Source organism: Triticum urartu, chromosome 1 (assembly GCF_003073215.2).
Source record: "Triticum urartu cultivar G1812 chromosome 1, Tu2.1, whole genome shotgun sequence".
Classification (NCBI taxonomy): domain Eukaryota; kingdom Viridiplantae; phylum Streptophyta; class Magnoliopsida; order Poales; family Poaceae; genus Triticum; species Triticum urartu.
This window is the reverse complement of record NC_053022.1, coordinates 544,610,632-544,632,947: the sequence shown is the minus strand read 5'-3', so window position 1 is coordinate 544,632,947 and position 22,316 is coordinate 544,610,632. Positions and strand designations below refer to the sequence as shown.

At 48.6% G+C, this 22,316-nt stretch overlaps 1 protein-coding gene and 1 pseudogene across 1 annotated transcript; both read right to left on the bottom strand.

Annotated features, from left to right (window-relative positions):
* Positions 1-14,245: 14,245 nt before the first annotated feature.
* On the bottom strand, positions 14,246-17,234 carry LOC125538578 (WAS/WASL-interacting protein family member 3-like). The gene is made up of 4 exons (XM_048701846.1): positions 16,089-17,234; positions 14,922-15,417; positions 14,740-14,814; positions 14,246-14,671 (listed from the first exon to the last, which is right to left on the bottom strand). Exons 1-4 carry the CDS (start codon positions 17,123-17,125, stop codon positions 14,534-14,536), a joined length of 1,746 nt encoding a protein of 581 aa, XP_048557803.1. The 5' UTR covers positions 17,126-17,234; the 3' UTR covers positions 14,246-14,533.
* Positions 17,235-17,474: 240 nt separating this feature from the next.
* LOC125533100 lies at positions 17,475-22,038 on the bottom strand (annotated as a pseudogene).
* Positions 22,039-22,316: the final 278 nt, after the last annotated feature.

Genomic DNA, 22,316 nt, shown 5'->3' with positions numbered 1-22,316 from the left:
AGAGACTTGCCGGTAACGAGATTGAACAAGGTATCGGGATACCGACGATCGAATCTCGGGCAAGTACTATACCGGTAGACAAAGGGAATTGTATACGGGATTGACTGAATCCTTGACATCGTGGTTCATCCGATGAGATCATCGTGGAACATGTGGGAGCCAACATGGGTATCCAGATCCCGCTGTTGGTTATGGACCAGAGAGATGTCTCGGTCATGTCTACATGATTCCCGAACCCGTATGGTCTACACACTTAAGGTTCGGTGACGCTAGAGTTGTAGAGATATTAGTATGCGGTTAACTGAAAGTTGTTCGGAGTCCCGGATGAGACCCTAGACGTCACGAGGAGTTCCGGAATGGTCTGGAGGTAAAGATTTATATATAGGAAGTCCAGTTTCGGCCACCGGGAGAGTTTCGGGAGTCATCGGTATTGTACCGGGACCATCGGAAGGGTCCCGGGGGTCCACCGGGTGGGGCCACCTATCCCGGAGGGCCCCATGGGCTGAAGGGGCGTGGGAACCAGCCCCTGGTGGGCTGGTGCGCCCCCCCTTGGGCCTCCCATGCGCCTAGGGTTGGAAACCCTAAGCGGTGGGGGCGCCTCCACTTGGCTTGGAGGCCAAACCACCCCTAGGGCTGCCGCCCCCCTCCCTAGATGGGATCTACAAGGGGTCGGCGCCCCCCTAGGCCCCTACATATAGTGGAGGGGAGGGAGGGCAGCTACACCTGAAGCCCTGGCGCCTCCCTCCCGTGACACCTCTTCCTCCCCGCTTGTACTTGGCGAAGCCCTGCCGGGATCCCACTACTTCCACCACCGCGCCGTCGTGTTGCTGGATCTCCATCAACTTCTCCTCCCCCTTGCTGGATCAATAAGGAGGAGACGTCTCCACTCCGTACGTGTGTTGAACACGGAGGTGCCGTCCGTTCGGCGCTAGGGTCATCGGTGATTTGGATCACGACGAGTACGACTCCATCAACCCCGTTCTCTTAAACGCTTCCGCTTAGCGATCTTCAAGGGTATGAAGATGCACTCCCTCTCTCTCCTTGCTAGATGACTCCATAGATTGATCTTGGCGATGCATAGAAAAATTTAAATTTCTGCTACGATCCCCAACAGTAGCATCATGAGCTAGGTCTATGCGTAGATTCTATGCACGAGTAGAACACAAAGTAGTTGTGGGCGATGATTTGTTCAATTTGCTTGCCGTTACTATTCTTATCTTGATTCGGCAGCATTGTGGGATGAAGCGGCCCGGACCGACCTTACACGTACGCTTACGTGAGACTGGTTCCACCGACTGACATGCACTAGTTGCCTAAGGTGGCTAGCGGGTGTCTGTCTCTCCCACTTTAGTCGGATCAGATTCGATGAAAAGGGTCCTTATGAAGGGTAAATAGAAATTGGCATATCACGTTGTGGTTTTGGCGTAGGTAAGAAACGTTCTTGCTAGAAACCTATAGCAGCCACGTAAAAAAACTTGCAACAACCATTAGAGGACGTCTAACTTGTTTTTGCAGCATATGCCGTGTGATGTGATATGGCCAAAAGGATGTGATGAATGATATATGTGGTGTATAAGATTTATCATGTTCTTGTAATAGGAATCACGACTTGCATGTCGATGAGTATGACAACCGACAGGAGCCATAGGAGTTGTCTTAATTTATTTATGACCTGTGTGTCAATAAAAACGCTATGTAATTACTTTACTTTATTGCTAACCGTTTGCCATAGTAGTAGAAGTAATAGTTGGCGAGGCAACTTCATGAAGACACGATGATGGAGATCATGATGATGGAGATCATGGTGTCATGCCGGTGACGATGGTGTTCATGCCGCGCCTCGAAGATGGAGATCAAAGGCGCAAGATGATATTGGCCATATCATGTCACTTTATGATTTGCATGTGATGTTTGTCATGTTTTTACATCTTATTTGCTTAGAACGACGGTAGCATAAATAAGATGATCCCTCACTAAAATTTCAAGAAAGTGTTCCCCCTAACTGTGCACCGTTGCTAAGGTCCGTTGTTCCGAAGCACCACCTGATGATCGGGTGTGATAGGTTCTAACGTTCGCATACAACGGGTGTAAGCCAGATTTACACACGCAATACACTTAGGTTAACTTGACGAGCCTAGCATGTACAGACATGGCCTCGAAACACGGAAGACCGAAAGGTCGAATATGAGTTGTATAGAAGATACGATCAACATGAAGATTTTCACCGATGATGACTAGTCTGTCTCACGTGATGATCGGACACGGCCTAGTTGACTCGGATCATGTATCACTTAGATGACTAGAGGGATGTCTATCTAAGTGGGAGTTCATTGAATAATTTGATTATATGAACTTAATTATTATGAACATAGTCAATAGGTCTTTGCAAATTATGTCGTAGCTCACGCTTTGGTTGTACTGTTTTAGATATGTTCCTAGAGAAAATTTAGTTGAGAGTAGATAGTAGCAATTATGCGGACTGGGTCCGTAAACTGAGGATTGTCCTCATTGCTGCACAGAAGGATTATGTCCTTAATGCACCGCTCAGTGTGCTGAACCTCGAGCATCGTCTGTAGATGTTGGGAAACATCTGACATACACGTTTTGATGACTACATGATAGTTCAATGTGTAATGCTAACGGTTTAGAATTGTGGCACCAAAGACATTTTTGAAACGTCGCAGAACATATGAGATGTTCCAAAGACTGAAATTGGGATTTCAGACTAGTGCCCACGTCAAGAGGTATGAGACCTCTGACAAGTTTCTTAAGCCTACAAACTAAGGGAGAAAAGCTCAATCGTTGAGCATGTGCTCAGATTGTCTGAGTACTACAATCGATTGAATCGAGTGGGAGTTAATCTTCCAGATGAGATAGTGATAGTTCTCCATAGTCATTGCCACCAAGCTATTGGAGCTTCGTGATGAACTATAACATATCTGGGATAGACATGATGATCCTTGAGCAATTCGCGATGTTTGACACCGTGAAAGTAGAAATCAAGTAGGAGCATCAATTGTTGATGGTTAAACCACTAGTTTCAAGAAGGGCAAGGGAAAGAAGGGATACTTCATGAGACGGCAAATCAGTTGTTGCTCTAGTGAAGAAACCCAAGGTTGAACCAAACCCGAGACTAAGTGCTTCTGTAATGAGGGGAACGGTCACTGAAGCAGAACTACCCTAGATGCTTGGTATGGCAAGATCGACAGAAGTATTTTGGAAATACGTTATATTAATGTGTACTTTACTAGTACTCCTAGTAGCACCAGGGTATTAAAATACCGGTTCAGTTGCTAAGTGTTAGTAACTCGAAATAAAAGGCTACAGAATAAACGGAGACTAGCTGAAGGTGAGATGACGATATGTGTTGGAAGTGTTTCCAAGGTTGATATGATCAAGCATCGCATGCTCCCTCTACCATCGAGATTGGTGTTAAACCTAAATAATTGTTATTTGGTGTTAGCGTTGAGCATAGACATGATTGGATTATGTTTATCGCAATACGGTTATTCATTTAAGGAGAATAATGGTTACTCTGTTTATTTGAATAATACCTTCAATGGTCTTGCACCTAAAATGAATGGTTCATTGAATCTCGATTGTAGTGACACACATGTTCATGCCAAAAGATATAAGATAGTAATGATAGTACCACATACTTGTGATACTGCCATTTGAGTCATATTGGTATAAAACGCATGAAGAAGCTCCATGTTGATGGATCTTTTGACTCACTCGTTTTGAAAAGATTGAGACATGTGAACCATGTCTATTGGTAGATATGCATGAAGAAACTCCATGCAGATGGATCGTTTGGACTCACTTGATTTTGAATCACTTGAGACATGCAAATCATACCACATGGGAAAGATGACTGAAAGGCCTCGTTTTCAGTAAGATGGAACAAGAAAGCAACTTGTTGGAAGTAATACATTTTGATGTGTGCAGTCCAATAAGTGCTGAGGCACGCAGTGGATATCGTTATGTTCTTACTTCACAGATGATTTGAGTAGATGCTGAGTATATTTACTTGATGAAACACAAGTCTGAATTATTGAAAGGTTTAAGTAATTTCAGAGTGAAGTTGAAGATCGTCGTGACAAGATGATAAAATGTCTATGATATGATCATAGAGATGAATATCTGAGTTACGAGTTTGGCACACAATTAAGACATTGTAGAAATTGTTTCACAACTAATACCGCCTGGACCACCATAGTGTGATGGTGTGTCCGGACATCATAACTGCACCCTATTGGATATGGTGCATACCATGATGTCTCTTATCGAATTACCACTATTGTTCATGGGTTAGGCATTAGAGACAACCGCATTCACTTTAAATAGGGCACCACACAATTCCGTTGAGACGACACCGTATGAACTATGGTTTAGAGAAACTTAAGCTGTCGTTTCTTAAAAGTTTGGGGCTGCAATGCTTATGTGAAAAAGTTTCAGGCTGATGATCTCGAACCCAAAGCGGATAAATGCATCTTCATAGAATACCCAAAAATAGTTGGGTATACCTCCTATTTCAGATCCGGAAGCAAAAGTGATTGTTTCTAGAAACGGGTCCTTTCTCGAGGAAAAGTTTCTCTCGAAAGAATTGAGTGGGAGGATGGTGGAGACTTGATGAGGTTATTGACCCGTCACTTCAACTAGTGTGTAGCAGGGCACAGGAAGTTGTTCCTGTGGCACCTACACCAATTGAAGTGGAAGCTTATGATAGTGATCATGAAACTTCGGATCAAGTCACTACCAAACCTCATAGGTCGACAAGGATGTGTACTACTTCAGAGTGGTACGTAATCCTGTCTTGGAAGTCATGTTGCTAGACAACAATGAACCTACGAGCTATGGAGAAGCGATGGTGGGCCCGGATTCCGACGAATGGCTCAAGGCCATAAAATCCGAGAGAGGATCCATGTATAAAACAAAGTATAGACTTTGAAAGAACTACTTGATGGTCGTAAGGCTGTTAGGTGCAGATGGATTTTAAAAGGAAGACAAACAATGATGGTAAGTGTCACCATTAAGAAAGCTCGACTTGTCGTTAAGATGTTTCCCGGCAAGTTCAAGGAGTTGACTATGATGAGACTTTCTCACTCGTAGCAATGCTAAGAGTCTGTTGGAATTATGTTAGCAGTTACTGCATTATTTATGAAATCTTGCAGATAGGATGTCAAAACATTGTTTCCTTGACATTTTTCTTGAGGAAAGGTTGTATGTGATACAACCGGAAGGTTTTGTCAATCCTGAAAGATGCTGACAAGTATGCAAAGCTCCAGCAATCCTTCTAAGGACTGGAGTAAGCATCTAGGAGTTGGAATGTACGCTTTGATGAGATGATCAAAGATTTTGAGTTTATACAAAGTTTATGAGAAACTTGTATTTCCAAAGGAGTGAGTGGGAGAACTATAGAATTTTTGATGAGTATATGTTGTTAACATATTGTTGATCAGAATGATGTAGAATTTCTGGAAAGCATACAGGGTTATTTGAAAAGTGTTTTTCGATGGAAAACCTGGATTAAGCTACTTGAACATTGAGCATCAAGATCTATAAGGATAGATCAAAATTGCTTAATAGTACTTTCAAACAAAAACATACCATGACAAGATTTTGAAGGAGTTCAAAAATAGATCGGCAAAGAAGGAGTTCTTGGCTGTGTTATAAGGTATGTGTGTTGAGTAAGACTCAAGACATGACCACGGCAGAATAGAGAGAAAGGACGAAGGTCGTCCCCTATGCTTTAGACGTAGGCTCTAAAGTATGCTATGTTGTGTACCGCACCTGAAGGGGTACAAGTGTGATCTAGGAATGGATCACAGGACAACGGTCAAGGTTATCCTTAGTAACTAGTGGACTAAGGAATTTTCTCGATTATGGAGGTGGTAAAAGAGTTCGTCGTAAAGGGTTACGCCGATGCAATCTTTGACACTAATCTGGATGATTCTGAGTAGTAAACCGGATTCGTATAGTAGAACAGTTATTTGGAATAGCTCCAAGTAGAGCTTGGTAGCCGCATCTACAAGATGACATAGAGATTTGTAAAGCACACACGGATCTGAAAGGTTCAGACCCGTTGACTGTAACATCTCTCACAAGCATAACATGATCAAACCCAGAACTCATTGAGTGTTAATCACATGGTAATGTGAACTAGATTATTGACTCTTGTAAACTCTTTTGGTGTTAATCACATGGGGATGTGACCTTGAGTGTTAATCACATAGCGATGTGAACTGGATTATTGACTCTAGTGCAAGTGGGAGACTGTTGGAAATATTCCCTAGAGGCAATAATAAATTAGTTATTATTATATTTCCTTGTTCATGATAATCGTTTATTATCCATGCTAGAATTGTATTGATAGGAAACTCAGATACATGTGTGGATACATAGACAACACCAAGTCCCTAGTAAGCCTCTAGTTGACTAGCTCGTTGATCAATAGATGGTTATGGTTTCCTGACCATGGACATTGGATGTCATTGATAACGGGATCACATCATTAGGAGAACGATGTGATGGACAGGACCCAATCCTAGGCCTAGCACAAGATCGTGTAGTTCGTATGCTAAAGCTTTTCTAATGTCAAGTATCATTTCCTTAGACCATGAGATTGTGCAACTCCCAGATACCATAGGAATGCTTTGGGTGTACCAAACGTCACAACATAACTGGGTGGCTATAAAGGTGCACTATGGGTATCTCCGAAAGTGTCTGTTGGGTTGGCACGAATCGAGACTGGGATTTGTCACTCCGTGTAAACGGAGAGGTATCTCTGGGCCCACTCGGTAGGACATCATCATAATGTGCACAATGTGACCAAGGAGTTGATCACGGGATGATGTGTTACGAAACGAGTAAAGAGACTTGCTGGTAACGAGATTGAACAAGGTATCGGGATACCGACGATCGAATCTCGGGCAAGTACTATACCGGTAGACAAAGGGAATTGTATACGGGATTGACTGAATCCTTGACATCGTGGTTCATCCGATGAGATCATCGTGGAACATGTGGGAGCCAACATGGGTATCCAGATCCCGCTGTTGGTTATGGACCAGAGAGATGTCTCGGTCATGTCTACATGATTCCCGAACCCGTATGGTCTACACACTTAAGGTTCGGTGACGCTAGAGTTGTAGAGATATTAGTATGCGGTTAACTGAAAGTTGTTCGGAGTCCCGGATGAGATCCTAGACGTCACGAGGAGTTCCGGAATGGTCCGGAGGTAAAGATTTATATATAGGAAGTCCAGTTTCGGCCACCGGGAGAGTTTCGGGAGTCATCGGTATTGTACCGGGACCACCGGAAGGGTCCCGGGGGTCCACCGGGTGGGGCCACCTATCTCGGAGGGCCCCATGGGCTGAAGGGGCGTGGGAACCAGCCCTTGGTGGGCTGGTGCGCCCCCCCCCTTGGGCCTCCCATGCGCCTAGGGTTGAAAACCCTAAGCGGTGGGGGCGCCTCCACTTGGCTTGGAGGCCAAACCACCCCTAGGGCTGCCGCCCCCCTCCCTAGATGGGATCTACAAGGGGTCGGCGCCCCCCTAGGCCCCTATATATAGTGGAGGGGAGGGAGGGCAGCTACACCTGAAGCCCTGGCGCCTCCCTCCCTCCCGTGACACCTCTTCCTCCCCGCTTGTGCTTGGCAAAGCCCTGCGGGGATCCCGCTACTTCCACCACCATGCCGTCGTGCTGCTGGATCTCCATCAACTTCTCCTCCCCCCTTGCTGGATCAAGAAGGAGGAGACGTCTCCGCTCCATACGTGTGTTGAACGCGGAGGTGCCGTCCGTTCGGCGCTAGGATCATCGGTGATTTGGATCACGACGAGTACGACTCCATCAACCCCGTTCTCTTGAACGCTTCCGCTTAGCGATTTTCAAGGGTATGAAGATGCACTCCCTCTCTCTCGTTGCTAGATGACTCCATAGATTGATCTTGGTGATGCATAGAAAAATTTAAATTTCTGCTACGATCCCCAACAATGTTAACCCGGTGTGTTCAAAAAATAAATAAGTAATACAAATCATTACATAAAAGAGATGGAATGTGGAGGTATATTAGTGTACATTACCGCAATATCTAGTTGTAGTACAAAAATCAAGTGAATAATGATGAACAAAACATGATGTGCACTGTAAACTTCCTACTTCCCTCTGAATGGTAGTTGGTACTTAGACAAGAAACATTGTAATAATGGTAGTTGGTACATACAGAAGCTGCTGAAATTACCGGTCATTGTTGAGATTAAACATGCATGGGAGAGACTAGCATACCTTTGTTCGCTGTGTGGTGGCTCATTCAAATCAATTGCTTTATCCCCTCGTCTAGTTATTTTTTTAATCATATAAACAAAACAATAAAAGAAACATAAAATACGAGTAACATTTTTTGCAAAGCGTGAGATGCACATAATCCCAAAGTAAATCAGGTCTATTACACGGAACCGGTGTTGTATTCTTAAGTTGAACAAGAACAATAGCGTGAAACAAAGATTATAGGTAGGCAAGACATGTACGTAAAGCCAAAACCTCTTCAGCATCATCTTCATCCACAAACCCTAGCCGCCGCCATCTCCATCGCCATAGCCATCTCCACCACCACCATAGTGCTCTCCCATCTCATTCATACTTGTAATCGTGCATTGCACAAGGAATCCATTGTAAGAAATATTGCAATCAATCAATCTCAAGATGTGTTCTTCAATGTTTTCTTCCCGTGATCTGATCTCCATGTATGAGTAGTTTGGTAAGGTATGAGTTGAGGCATGAGCCTTGCAACTCGAGGTATTTGCTGAGGAGATCAATGGAAAACTTTGACATAATATCCCCTATGTGTGAAATAAAATTGTTCCGTGAAGATGCCTCTTGTCTTCTCCGCGATCTTCATCCCCGCAGGTACCCTGGATCATGGAGATTGAGCATAGGTGAGGCTAGGAGCAAGGAGACCCCGAAGTGTTATACTGAGCACCGATGACAAAAAGGTTTAGTAGGGCAACATGGATCATATCCTTGGGGATAAATGAGGTGTATTCATTAAATGCTCAAAGCTCTTGCCTAATTTCATTATCTTAATTTTTGAGGTAACCCCACGAACGGATAGGGCCTGTGGTCGGACAACTGATTCCTGATGCAAGACTCGTGCCGGTCAAGATGTTATTTGGACACATCCCCCACTTCGATCCGTAATAAGCACATCTTGATGGGTGACTTCCAGCGCACAAATTAAAATTCCTATTTGATCCGAGCACAAATACAAGGTTGTAAGCATAAGACCTCATACCCATACCTCTTTTTATTACAAGTGTTTGAATCACTATTTGCTTGTTGATCCGGTCAAAATATGGATTTGGCACTTTGAAAAAAGCTTGCTAGAGACCATCTCTTCAAGCGATAACCATGGTCACCTCTAGGGAAATATGTGTGAGATACTCTTTTCTGCTCCAATACCCGGTCAATAAAAGGAGGTATCAGCCTCCCTACACATTTGGTAACGCTACACTACACAGGATGGCCACGATGACCGCATGTTCTACATTCACGGTGGCCGCAACTGGATGATCCCGACGGTTGCACGCGCGAGGGAAACTTTGGATCTCAGCCTAGTGGCCAACGATAACCATATTTGGCAGTAGGAACTATTGCCCTGAGATGGTAAGAGAGAAGTCAAACTGTCTCCAAAGAAAGGATCTCTTGTACCTTATGGACCCATGACACCTGACCTCTTGGCCCCACCAGGATATCAATAGGACTGAAAATCTACCTCTACTCGTTTGTGTTGCAGTGCTAGCTAGTATCGGTAGTGTGGAGGTGCTCTTTTTGTTGTTTTTTTATTAGGTTGAGTGCTAGTGTGCCTATCCATGGACTATTTTCTACTAGTCCCACATGCCAGTGAGCTGAACCAAGGGAAAATGGAGCGGCCAAGAGTGACAGCGGAGCCCTACCTCCACTGACTGATTACCCCCCGGCACACAATAAACGGTGACCATGCCTAGTGAAGTGATACAAAGGTGTTCCTCAAGAAAAAAGGTGACAACAAGGAGGCTTATGCTTCAGTGGCCCACACACCCCTCGCCACCTGGGGCTAGGCAGGATACATGTGACCGGAGACGGAGTCAGGGAAATTGTATGAGGGGATCCTATTGCTGCAACACCATCACTGGGGAGGGCAGGAACCACAAAAATACATTTTTGTTCCCAAAACATCATATTAGTAGCTCTAACAATGTTGGTTTATCAATGTTGGCGTGGCCCATGGCCCTAGCTCCCCCTGCCTCCATCACTACATGTGATAGACTAAATTTTCCAAAGCAATTGTTCAAAATTTTCATATATGTTTTGGATGATGGCTTTCAGTTACATAAGTGCTTGAACATGGTTTCTTGCTTCCAGTTAGAGGCCATTTTATGGTACATGCGAATCAAATTTCAAATATATCAAGTAAATACATAGAAGTGTTAGTGCCTCAAAAATAGAAATGACTTAAGAAAAATATCTAAATTTGACATGAACAAACAAATAAGGTATGTCGCATGTAGAAAAGTTTGGGGAATTTGAAATCAATAATTTTGATAGGCATCCCACATGGTACCTTAATTAGATGTGTTCAAAACAATAAGAAATACAAATCATTACATAAAAAGATGGAACATGCAGGTATATTAGTGTACATTACCACAATATCTAGTTGCAGTACAAAATCAAGTGAAAATGATGAACAAACCATGATGTGGAGTACAGACTTCCTACTTCCCCTTCGAATTCTAAATCACTTATAGGGAGATGCTTGAATTATAAATCAATGTATGCTTACACCGTTACTAAAATGTATGGATTTTTAACGCAATCTCATTAGGTAATATGATGAAACCATACAAAATCTCATTGTATTTAAAACGCATTTAGATTTTATAGAAAAATAAAACAAATAGGATGCTTGTAATTGTATGGAATTTTCAACAGAAATATTCAAAAGAAAATCATGTTTTGAAAGAAGGCTATGAGTTACATAAGTGCTTGAACATGATTTTCTTTTAATTTAGATACCATTTTAAGGTACATGTAGTTCAAATTTCTAATATATCCACTAAATAGATAGAAATGCATTTAATGCCTACAAAATTGCAAACGGTTTTCGAAAGATGCCTAAATTTGAGATTTAGTCTAGTCCCAGACATGAAGCCTTATTCCCATACCCATACCACAACATAATTTTTATTTGAGCAAAGATAATTAACCTAAACCCATTTTACCAATGACATGCTCTCTTGGCCTGCCTATCACTGGTCCGCGAGGCTAATAGTGTGTCGGCCCAGAATGGCCCATCGCGTCCCCTACCCTATAAATTTGACCCCTAAACCTAATTCTCAACCTTAAATCCACCCCTCTCCCAATCTCCATAGCCGACGGCGATCCCCCACCTCTACCTCTCCCTCCCCCACACCCACTCCACCGCAGCCTCCCTACAGATCTGGCGACGCCTCCGCTAGGCGGGATGGCCACGACGTCCACGTGCTCGGCATCCATGGTGGCCGCACACAGGACGACCCCAACGGCCGTGCACTTGATGGCCACTTCGGATCTTGGCCTAGTGGACAACGATGACCAGATCTATCGGCAGGGAGGATCTCGGTTACCTCCTCGGCGACCTCTCGTCAGCCACAACCATATAATTTGGGAGGTTGGTTCATAATGAATAAGGATAATGTCTGATTACCTTTTGTGCAATAGATAATGCTCACTACAACCTAGTATTTGTTCTCGCATTGGGATCTCTTTTGTGGCCATGCGCATGATGGCCACTTCGGATCTTCGCCTAGTGAACAACGATGACCAGATCTACCGGCAGGGAGGATCTCGGTTGCCTCCTCGGCGACCTCTCGTCGGCCACAACCATATCATTTGGGAGGTTGGTTCATAATGAATAATGATAATTTTCGATTACCTTTTGTGCAATAGATAATGCTCACTACCACCTAGTATTTGTTCTCGCATTGGGATCTCTTTTGTGGCCGTGCGTAGGATGGCCACTTCGGATCTTGGCCTAGTGGACAACGACGACCAGATATACTGGCAGGGAGGATCTCGGTTGCCTCCTCAGCGACCTCTCATCGGCCACAACCATATCATTTGGGAGGTTGGTTCATAATGAATAAGGATAATGTCCGATTACCTTTTGTGCAATAGATAATGCTCACTACCACCTATTATTTGTTCTCGCATTGGGATCTCTTTTGTTGCCGTGTGCGGGATGGCCACTTCAGACCTTGGCCTAGTGGACAACGACGACCAGATCTACCGGCAGGGAGGATCTCGGTTGCCTCCTCGGCGACCCCTTGTCGTCCACAACCATATCATTTGGGAGGTTGGTTCATGATGAATAAGGATAATGTCCGATTACCTTTTGTGCAATAGATAATGCTCACTACTGCCTAGTATTTGTTCTCGCATTGGGATCTCTTTTGTGGCCGTGCGCGGGATGGCCACTCCGGATCTTGGCCTAGTGGACAATGACGACCAGATCTACCAGCAGGGAGGATCCCGGTTGCATCCTCAGCGACCTCTCGTTGGCCACAACCATATCATTTGGGGGGTTGATTCATAATGTATAAGGATAATGTCCGATTACCTTTTGTGCAATAGATAATGCTCACTACCACCTAGTATCTGTTCTCGCATTGGGATCTCTTTTGTGGGTAACTTTGAGGTCAGAATATCATTTTGTTGCATATGTTGGGTTTGTTTGATGGTCCCTCCATTTTCTCTTGTGAATTTTTGTAAGAATGTTCATATTTTTATGTACATGTCTTGCCTACCTATAATTTTTGTTTCACGCTATTGTTCTTGTTCAACTTAATAATACAACACCGGTTCCGTGTAATAGACCTGATTTACTTTGGGAGTATGTGCATCTCACACTTTGCAAAAATATGTTACTCGTATTTTACTTTTTTTTTGTTTTGTTTATAGGAATAAAAAATAACTAGACGAGGGGATAAAGCAATTGATTTGAATGAGCCACCACGCAGCGAACAAAGGTATGCTAGTCTCTCCCATGCATGTTTAATCTCAACAATGACCGGTAATTTCAGCATCTTCTGTATGTACCAACTACCATTATTACAATGTTTCTTGTCTAAGTGCCAACTACCATTCAAAGCAATTTAAAGAATGGACGCCCAAAAATGGTTAAAAAATGCACAATGAGCATTAGTAGGAACTAACAAGTACACAACTTATTGCCAAAATTTGTCACCAATATCGACATATATAGCAAGCAGATAAACCAATTCTTTGGATTACTGAAATTTTGGGTATGGATATATCTCTTGTTTTGGGGAAGGAAGGCAACCAGATTCAATCTGTACACATGTACTCCTCGCTGCTGCTGGCTATAGTCACTACCCACCATCCAGATTTCTCACTCCCCCCCCCCCCCCCCCCCCCGCACCACCATTCGTGGCTGGTGCCGCGCTGCCCTATCGCCTCGGTAGCCCACCATGCATGTTTGAACACCCCCTACCCCCTCCCACGAACACCTTTCAACATTCCGCCTCGCTTCCACGGCGACACTAGCGGTCAGTCACGCCGTCCCTTGTCTCCGGCACTGTACTTGGCATTGCCTCATTGGGGTCGTCGCCGCCTAGCTAGGTGCCTCACCTTCCTCTTCTTCGATCGTAGGAATCGAGTGGCGCCCAAATCAATTTCAGGCGTTAAATACCAACACACTAAATCCATTGCACTCTACTTGTTCTCTAACCAAAGTGCCAAACATACCCTAATAGAACGCCATGAGAATTGGAGCATATTTTTGAGAAGGGCCCGTCTCTCCGACTTGCACTGCTATCGGATGCACGGAAAAGGAATGAGAGGCTCGCTCCAGCTCAAGCTAATCGAAATGGATGCCGCTCTACTAAGCAGTAGCAGTAAATCTTAGAGCCACGGTGTGGCAAAGAGCGTGCCCTGATTTCAGTCATGTAGCTGCAGGTGTGGCAAAGCTCATCACCAAGTTAGCAACAATTTTGCCTCCAGCAGCGCCCATATCCCATCACCATATCTCATCCATCCACGTGAGAATCCCGTTTGCCCCAACTGAAGCAAACAGTCCCTGCAAAACAGAAATCCATGGCGGCTATCGGCAGGAGACAGCGCCCACAAAGCACAAAACCAGCAGTGCAAAAAACAACCACGAAGAAGAAAAACGATGCAAATGGAACAAGAACGACGAAACGGAGCGAAAAGGTTTGTTTCCTCTTCCAAGCTCTTCCCCAGGCTATGCAAGTCTGGAACCAAGTCTGGTAAATATGCATAGCCCGCCGCCACCCCGGCCCCCACCATGGAGGCGCGGAAACAGCGGCGGCGGGCTTCGACCGACCATTTGTAAATCAACGAACCGTCTGTCATCGACAACACGAACGAACGAAAGTCTTCAGAAAAGGAAAAGAGCGGAATGCCGGCTAGATTTCTTTTTTGGTTTTTTTGTTTCAACTGACGCTCATAGAATGCCCATGAATCTACTGTTGCCTTCAACCCCTCTTCCTCCGGCTACCACGCTCCTCCGCATCGGCGACGCCAAAATGGTTTTTTTCTCCCGCCGCATCATCGTCGGAGTCGTGCCTCTCGGACCTCAGGACGTCCTCCGCCATTGCTTGCAGGCCGGGGCGCTGCAAAACAGCACAAAGATTATCAAGCTTGGCTGCTGAAAGAGAGAAACAGGAACATGGAGCGGTACCTTCTTTTGCTTCTTCTCGCGCACCATGTACCTGGCCCTGGTCACCTCAGGCAGCGTCTGCCCCGGGAACAGTTTCTGCGCCAACACATCGTCGATCGTGTCAGCCTTACCACTCGTAGTAACACCGAGACGAATGCATGCATGGAAGAGAGACAAAAAAAGAATGGCGGTGCGTGGCGTACCTGGAGCTTGTCCTCGACGGCCTTGGGGTGGCGCTGCAGGGGGCGGTAGGGCAGCCTTCTGCCGGTCATCGCGAACCAGTCCTCCTCCTTCTCCTTGCGGGTGAGCTGGGTCGCGACTCGCGGCACCGGCGGCCGGGCCACGGCCTCCCCCGCGGCGGCCGCCGCCCTCTGCGCGACGTGCGGCGCCACCGCGGGAGGCTCCTGCACCATCGGCGCCTTGCCTTTCTCCTTCATCGACGCCTGGCGCGGCGGCTGCTGCCTCTGCCTCTGCGGCTGCGGCGTCCTAGGCTCCGCCTTGGGCGCCGGCTCCTGCTCGCCGTTGCTGGCGTGAGCCGCCTTGTCCGCCGCCTGACGGTACGGCTGGCGCCTCGGCTGCGGCAGCGGCGGCTTAGGCTCATGCACCTTGGGCGCCGGCTCCTCCTCGGTGGTGCCAGGCGCCTTGTCCGCCGCTTGCTGCTGCTCGCCGTCAGCGGCATGAGGGTCCTCCGCGGATGATCTGGTCACCATCATTTCCGGCATCATCGGTAAGCAAGGACGACGGACACGACCGAAACTAAGCAATGCCTATGCGATCTACAAGTACACCGCGTATAAAAGGAGACCTCTACTCTACAGATGGATGGATAGATGGTTGGATATGCACAAGCAAGCACACTAATGCCACTAATGCAAGCATCAAATCTCTACTACTAATGCCGATTTAGCGGTGATATCACCAGTTCCTCTGGCCAGCACCGCGTATACATACAATAGAAGGAAAGTATTAATGGCATTAGTGCCAGGATAGACACTGCTGTTTGCGTGTAGAGTGATCACCCAGATTATCAGTATCTATCCCGGACATAATGAGGTGCCGATTAATGCATGTGGCGTTACTTACTTTGATGTACTGCTGGCGTATAAAGGGCAAAAATACAGATGGTGTAATTGAGTAAAGAAACGCGCCACTATTTCTAAAAAATGGAGTGGGGCCCACAACGCCACGCAAGCGAGACCCAGCCCGGCCCTGATCCGAGCCCACGGGCAAAGGCTCAGACCCGACCGGACCGGCTCGACCGAGACGACACAACACGAACGGAGTGGGGATGCTGCCGCTGTGGACGACAGGCAGGTCCCATGGTGGCTACCTTACCTGCGTCGACACAGTATGGGGCATGGCATGCGTACCTGTGCTGCGAGAGGGTGGCGGCGCGAGGTGGTAGTGGCGAGAGGGTGGCGGCGCGAGGTGGCAGCGGCGAGAGGGTGGTGGTGCGAGGAGTCTGAGGCGAGGTGTCAAGGATGGCGGGGCCGCGGGCGCTCGGCGGTGGCATCAACTTCTCCGCTTTCGCTCGTGGCTGGGCCTGGCCTTGCGCCGTCGGGCGGTTTTTGATCCTTAAGATTCCCCGGCGATGCGCCTGAGCGGGGGTCAGCTCTGGCTCAGGCGTTGGAGTGGGCACCGTTGCTGGCGCAGGAGCAGGCACCAATGCGGGTGCAGGAGTGACAGCGGGCACCTCGCGGCAGGGGCGCGAGCACTTCTTGCAGCCCCACTTGAGCGGCGCAGGGTCTTCCAGCGCGGCAATGGCGATGTCACTGCTGCTGCTGCCGCCGCCAAGGTCGGTTCCCTCAATGGCCTGAGCGGTGAGGTTGTAGAGCCCGCCGCCAAGGCTGTTGGATGCTTGGGTGGCATGGGCGGCGAGGTTGTTGAGCCCACTGCCGAGCCTGTTGGATGCCTGGGTAGACTGGGCGGCAAGGTTGTAGAGCTCGCCACAAAGGTCGGCTCCCTGGGTGGCCTTGGCGGTGAGGTTGTAGAGCCCGCCGCCGAGGCTGTTGGCTGCCTCGGAGGCTTGGGCAGCCAAGTTGTAGAGCCCGCCGTTGAGGTTGGATCCTTGGGAGGCTTGGGCGGCCAAGTTGTAGAGGCAGCCGCTGATGTTGACTCCATGGGATGAGTACGCGGTGGCGTTGTACGGTTGGTGGTCGCTCACGATGGCAGCGGATGAGGACGCCGGACGCCCTCCTGGCCGGTGCTGCTCGAGCGAGGCGCGGACGAGGTAGGACGCGAGGCTCGAGCTGTCAGCGTCGACAGTCGGGGCGCCGTCGCGCTCGTCCATGCTTGGTGTGGGTGACGGTACAGGTTCTGCTAGCTTTCTGGTGGCGGCGCTGCCATTGCCGCCGCCGCTGTCATTGGAGACTGGAACGGATTCCGGGTTGATCCTCTGTACCTGCATAGAAAACGAGATCACACAATCCAGATACGATGTTAGCCACTGATTTGGATCACACTAGAACCAAGTCAAACACTTGGGTAACAACATTTTTTTAAAAAGGAAGGTTAAAACCCCCGGCCTCTACATCAATCGATGCATACGGCCAACATGAAACTAACAGCAAAAACTTCTTCCCCTTATCGCAAGAAATGTAAACTAAAACCAAAATTAGTTCTAAAACGCAACCACGTCTACGAACTGCAAAACTGAAGTGCGAAACCCGAGCACTTGAAGATCTGCTCGACGGAAATCCGCACAGAAAAGTACACACGAAACTGCCTGCAGCGACGGCATGGAAACAATCGGCCGAAAGCATGAATCTTCCGCCATGACAGACCAAACAGAAGTCCTAATACAGAACAAAATCGACGGGAAATCTCTGCAACCAGTCACAACAGCCGTCTAGTGGGGAAAGAAAAAAATTGAGGCAGTGAGACGAGAAAGATTGTTAAAATCCAGCAGTGAGACGAGACAGGCAATCAAACCGGGAAGTATTGGTAAGATCCGCTGGCTCCTCCTCAGTCGTGCGAGGCGCCTTGTCCGCCGCTTGCCGCTGTGGCTGCTGCTGCTCACGGCAGCGGCATGAGGGTCCTCCGCGGATGATCTGGTGACCGTCATGTTCGGCATCATCAGTAAGCAAGGACGACAGACACGACCGAAACTGAACAATGTCTATAGGATCTAGCCTGCGCAGCCAGTACAAGTACACCGCATATATATATAAGTAGACCTCTACTCTACAGATGGATAGATGGATGGTTGGATATGCACAAGCAAGCATACTAATTAATGCCACTAATGCGTTAAATCTCTACTACTAATACGAATTCAGCGGTGATATCAGCAGTTCCTCTCGCTTGCACTGCGTATATATACAAACAATATAAGGAAACTATTAATGGCATTAGATGGATGGATATGCACAAGCAAGCACACTAATGCCACTAATGCATGCATCAAATCTCTACTACTAATGCCAATTTAGCGGTGATATCACGAGTTCCTCTGGCCTGCACCGCGTATATACAAACAATGGATTGAAACTATTAATGGCAATAGTGCCAGGATAGACACTGATGTTTGCGTGTAGAGTGATCACAACACAACACAGACGATGCTGGAGATCGCCCAGATTATCAGTACCTATCTCGGAGATAATGAGGTGCCGATTAATGCGTGTGGCGTTACGTACTGGCTTGTACTGCTGGCGTATATAGGGCAAGAATACAAAAGGTGTAATTGAGTAAAGAAACGCGTCACTATTTCTAAAAATGGAGGGGGCCCACAACGCCACGCAAACGAGACCGGGCCCGGCCCTGGCCCGAGCACACGGGCAGCAGGTCGGGCTGGCCCGACCATGACGACGCAACGCAACTCAACATGGACAGAGTGGGGACGCTGCCGGCCGTGGACGACGGGCAGGTCCCATGGTGGCTACCTTACCTGGCTCGACAGAGAATGGGGCGTGGCGTGTGTACCTATGCTGAGAGAGGGTGGCGGCGCGAGGTGGCAGTGGCGAGAGGGTGGCAGCGCGAGGAGTCTGTGGCGAGGTGTCGAGGATGACCGGGCCGCGGGCGCTCTACGGCGGATCAGCTTCTCCGCCTCCGCGCGCGGCTGGGCCTGGCCTTGCGTCGTCGGGCGTTTCTTGATCCTTAAGATGGCCCGGCGACACGCTAGCAGAACCCGCGCCGTCACACACGCCAAGCATGAACGAGCACGATAGCGACCCAGCCGTGGATGCTGACAGGTCGAGCCTCACGTCCTACCTCGCTTGAGCAGAACCAACCATGAGAGCATCCGTCGTCCTCGTCTGCTGCCATCATGATGGACCACCAGCTGTAGAACGCCGCCGCGCACTCCTCCCAGTGACTCAACCTCGGTGGCGGGCTATACAACTTGGCCACCCAAGCCTCTGAGCCATTCAACAGCCTCGGTGACGCGGTCGACACCTTCACCGCGCAAGCCTCCCAGGCATACAACAGCCTCGGCAGTTGGCTCTACAACCTCGCCGCCCAGGCCACCCAGGGAAGCGACCTCGGTGGTGAGCTCTACAACCTCGCCGCCTAGGCCACCTAGGGGGCCGACCTCGGCAGCGGGCTCTACAACCTTGCGGCCCAGGGAGGCGACCTCGACGGCGGCGGCTGCGGTGACGACAACGATATTGCCGCCGAGGTCGCCTCCCTGGGTGGCCTGGGCGACGAGGTTGTAGAGCCCGCTGCCGAGGCTGTTGTATGCCTGGGAGGCTTGGGCGGCGAAGGTGTAGACCGCGTCGCCGAGGTTGTTGGATGGCCCGGAGGCTTGGGTGGCCAAGTTGTAAAGCCCGCCGTCGAGGTTGATACCCTGGGAGGAGTGCGCGGCGGCGTTGTACAACTGGTTGTCCCTTATGATGGCAGCGGATGAGGATGACAGACGCCCTCGTGGCTCGCGCTGCTTGAGCGAGGCACGGGCGAGGTAGGGTGTGAGGCTCGACCTGTCGGCATCCGTGGCTGGGGCGCCGTCGCGCTCGTCCATGCTTGGTGTGGGTGACGGTGCGGGTTCTGCTGGCTTCCTGGTGGGCGAAGATGCCGCAGCCGCCTCCATTGGGGACTCGGACAGATTCCGGGTTGATCCTTTGGTACCTGCACGGAAAATGAAAATCAGACAATCCAAAGACGGTGTTAGCGAGCACGAGAACCACTTCGAACACTTGGGATACATATTGAAACAAACATCAAAGAAATTCTTCCCCTCATCACGAGAATTCTATCTAAACCAAAATCAGTTCCAAAAAGCATCCACCTCTACGAACAACAAAATTGGATTGCGAACCCCGAGCATTCAAAGATCTGTTCGACAGAAATCCGTAGAGAAACAATTGAGCGAAAGCATAAATCTTCCGCCATGATCATGTCGCCGCTGCAAAGACAGACCAAACAGAAATCTTACTAAAACTGAACAAAATCGACAGGAAATTCTGGAATCAGTCACAACAGCCGTCGAGTGGGGAAAAAGGAAAGAATTTTCGGCCGGCAACCAAACCCGGAAAGATTGGTAAAATGCATCCAACAGTGAGATGAGATAGTAAAGCAAGCAACAAAACCAGATCAGGAACCAGACGGAGCACCGACGACCTGAAGATTAGATAAACTCTGCTCCAGGCAAAACAAAAAACAGACGCGCATTGAAAGAAAGGACCACCACAAACAAAACAAAAAGAACCCAGAATTGATCTTTCGGCAGGAAGGAACGAACAACCCAGAACACGGCACAGGAAGAACGTTGGGAGCGAAATCGCGGCGGCGAGAGGGAGATTTTGGCCATGGCATGGCCTATGATTACCTTGGGATTTGAGAGGCAAAAGTGATGTCGGATCTCGCCAGAGTCGATCGTCGTTGTGCAGAGGGGTGGACACGGAGGAGGCCGTCGCGACACGCGAGTAGCTGACCAGTAGGGCATGGCCTCTAAGCGGCGCACCATCGCAGTCCCCACAATTGATTCGGCAGCCAGAGTGACGAGGCGAGATGCGCCAATGATGGGTGAGCGTGATAGGGACAGGCGGAGAATAGATCTACAAGGGTCGAGGCTATGTAGCACCATCTTCCTGGACGGGTGGCGAATGGTGGTAGGAGGATCGATTTGGGGAAGAGGGAGAGGCTGGGAGAAGAGAGAAGGGTTGGTAGCGGCTAGGAGAGGACAGATGAGTCGAATGTGGATTGATTTAGGGTTCCATCGTGGGATGGACGGATGTAGTGTTTTTATATGGGAGAAAAGCTAGGGCCCAAATGTCGGGCCTAACTGACGGCACTCGTGGATATCAGGTACATGAGTGGTGGAACGTACCGACCCCCACGATACCTGGTGGGGACAACATTTGGCCCATACGCATACCCGTGGGTTGCAAATTGAGCAAAAATAAGGTAATTAGCTGATGGCGTGCCTCCTAGGACATGCGTGTGCGGTGCCATGGAGGCTATGCTTGATGGTCATGTCCATAATCGAAAGCACCGGCAAGGAGGTCACCTATCAGTGTAACGAGAAACGAAGGAGTAGGAGAGGGATCCAAGGGCGGCCAGGAGAGAAAAGGATAGAGAGAGAGAGAGCGCGCATACCTGAGGTAGTGAAGATCTGGTTGATGGTGGTCGTGCCGACGATTGAGAGCATGAGAAGGGGGATACATGCCCTCGCTTGGTCGGCGAACCCCATCGACGTTGATGCATAGAAGGCTCCTCCAAAGAGGCTTCCCGTCGGCTCGTCACTGTGGCGTGAGGTTTGATCTAGGAAGAGGGAAGGGTTGGGAGAAGAGAGGGTTGGCGGCGGCTAGGGGAGGAAAGAGGACTATTGTGCGGTTTGATTTAGGGTTCTGATGCGAGAAGGCTGGGTGTGGTATTTATATATGGGAGAAATGATAGGGTGCACATATCGGGCCTAATTGATGGGCCCATGGGAATCAGGTACGAGCGGCGCTGGATTGTACCCATCCCCACGACACCCTGCGACGACTACATTTGGCCCATACACATACCCGTGGGTAGTAAATTTAGCCCAATAAGGTAATTAGGTGATGGTGTGCTTTATGAGATGTGCGTGTGCAATGCCATGGAGGCTATGCTTGTTGGGCATTTCCATGATCGGACGCACCAACGAGGAGGTTGCCGGTCGATGGAACAAGAAACAGGGAGAAGTAGAGAGATCTAAGGGCGGCCAGGAAAGAGCGCACCCAAGGTAGTGAAGATCTTGCCAATGGTGGCCACACCAGTGAATGAGAGCTGGAAGAGGGAGATTCACATCCTCACCAGCCCGGCGAACCCCATTGACGATGGTGCATAGCGGGGCCCACCGAAGAGGCTTCCTGTAGTCCGTCGTAGTGGCACGCTGCCCCAGATCTTGGTCCCCATCGCCTTGGCTGAGTTGAGGAATGGAGGAGAAGGCCGCAACACGAGGCGGCATTGAGGGTGTGGCGCAACCGCGACTAAGGGAATACCATCGAATTCAATGGGATTTTTTTGGCAGAATAGGCACGCAGCATTATCCCAGTGCGGTCGTAGGTGCGACCACCCCTACGTTCACGTGACTCATCAAGGCATGACATGACAATGGGAGGATAATCACTCGCATCTCACATTCCCCATCTCAGTCGTTGGTTCAAGAACCCATGGTTACTGATCTATTCACT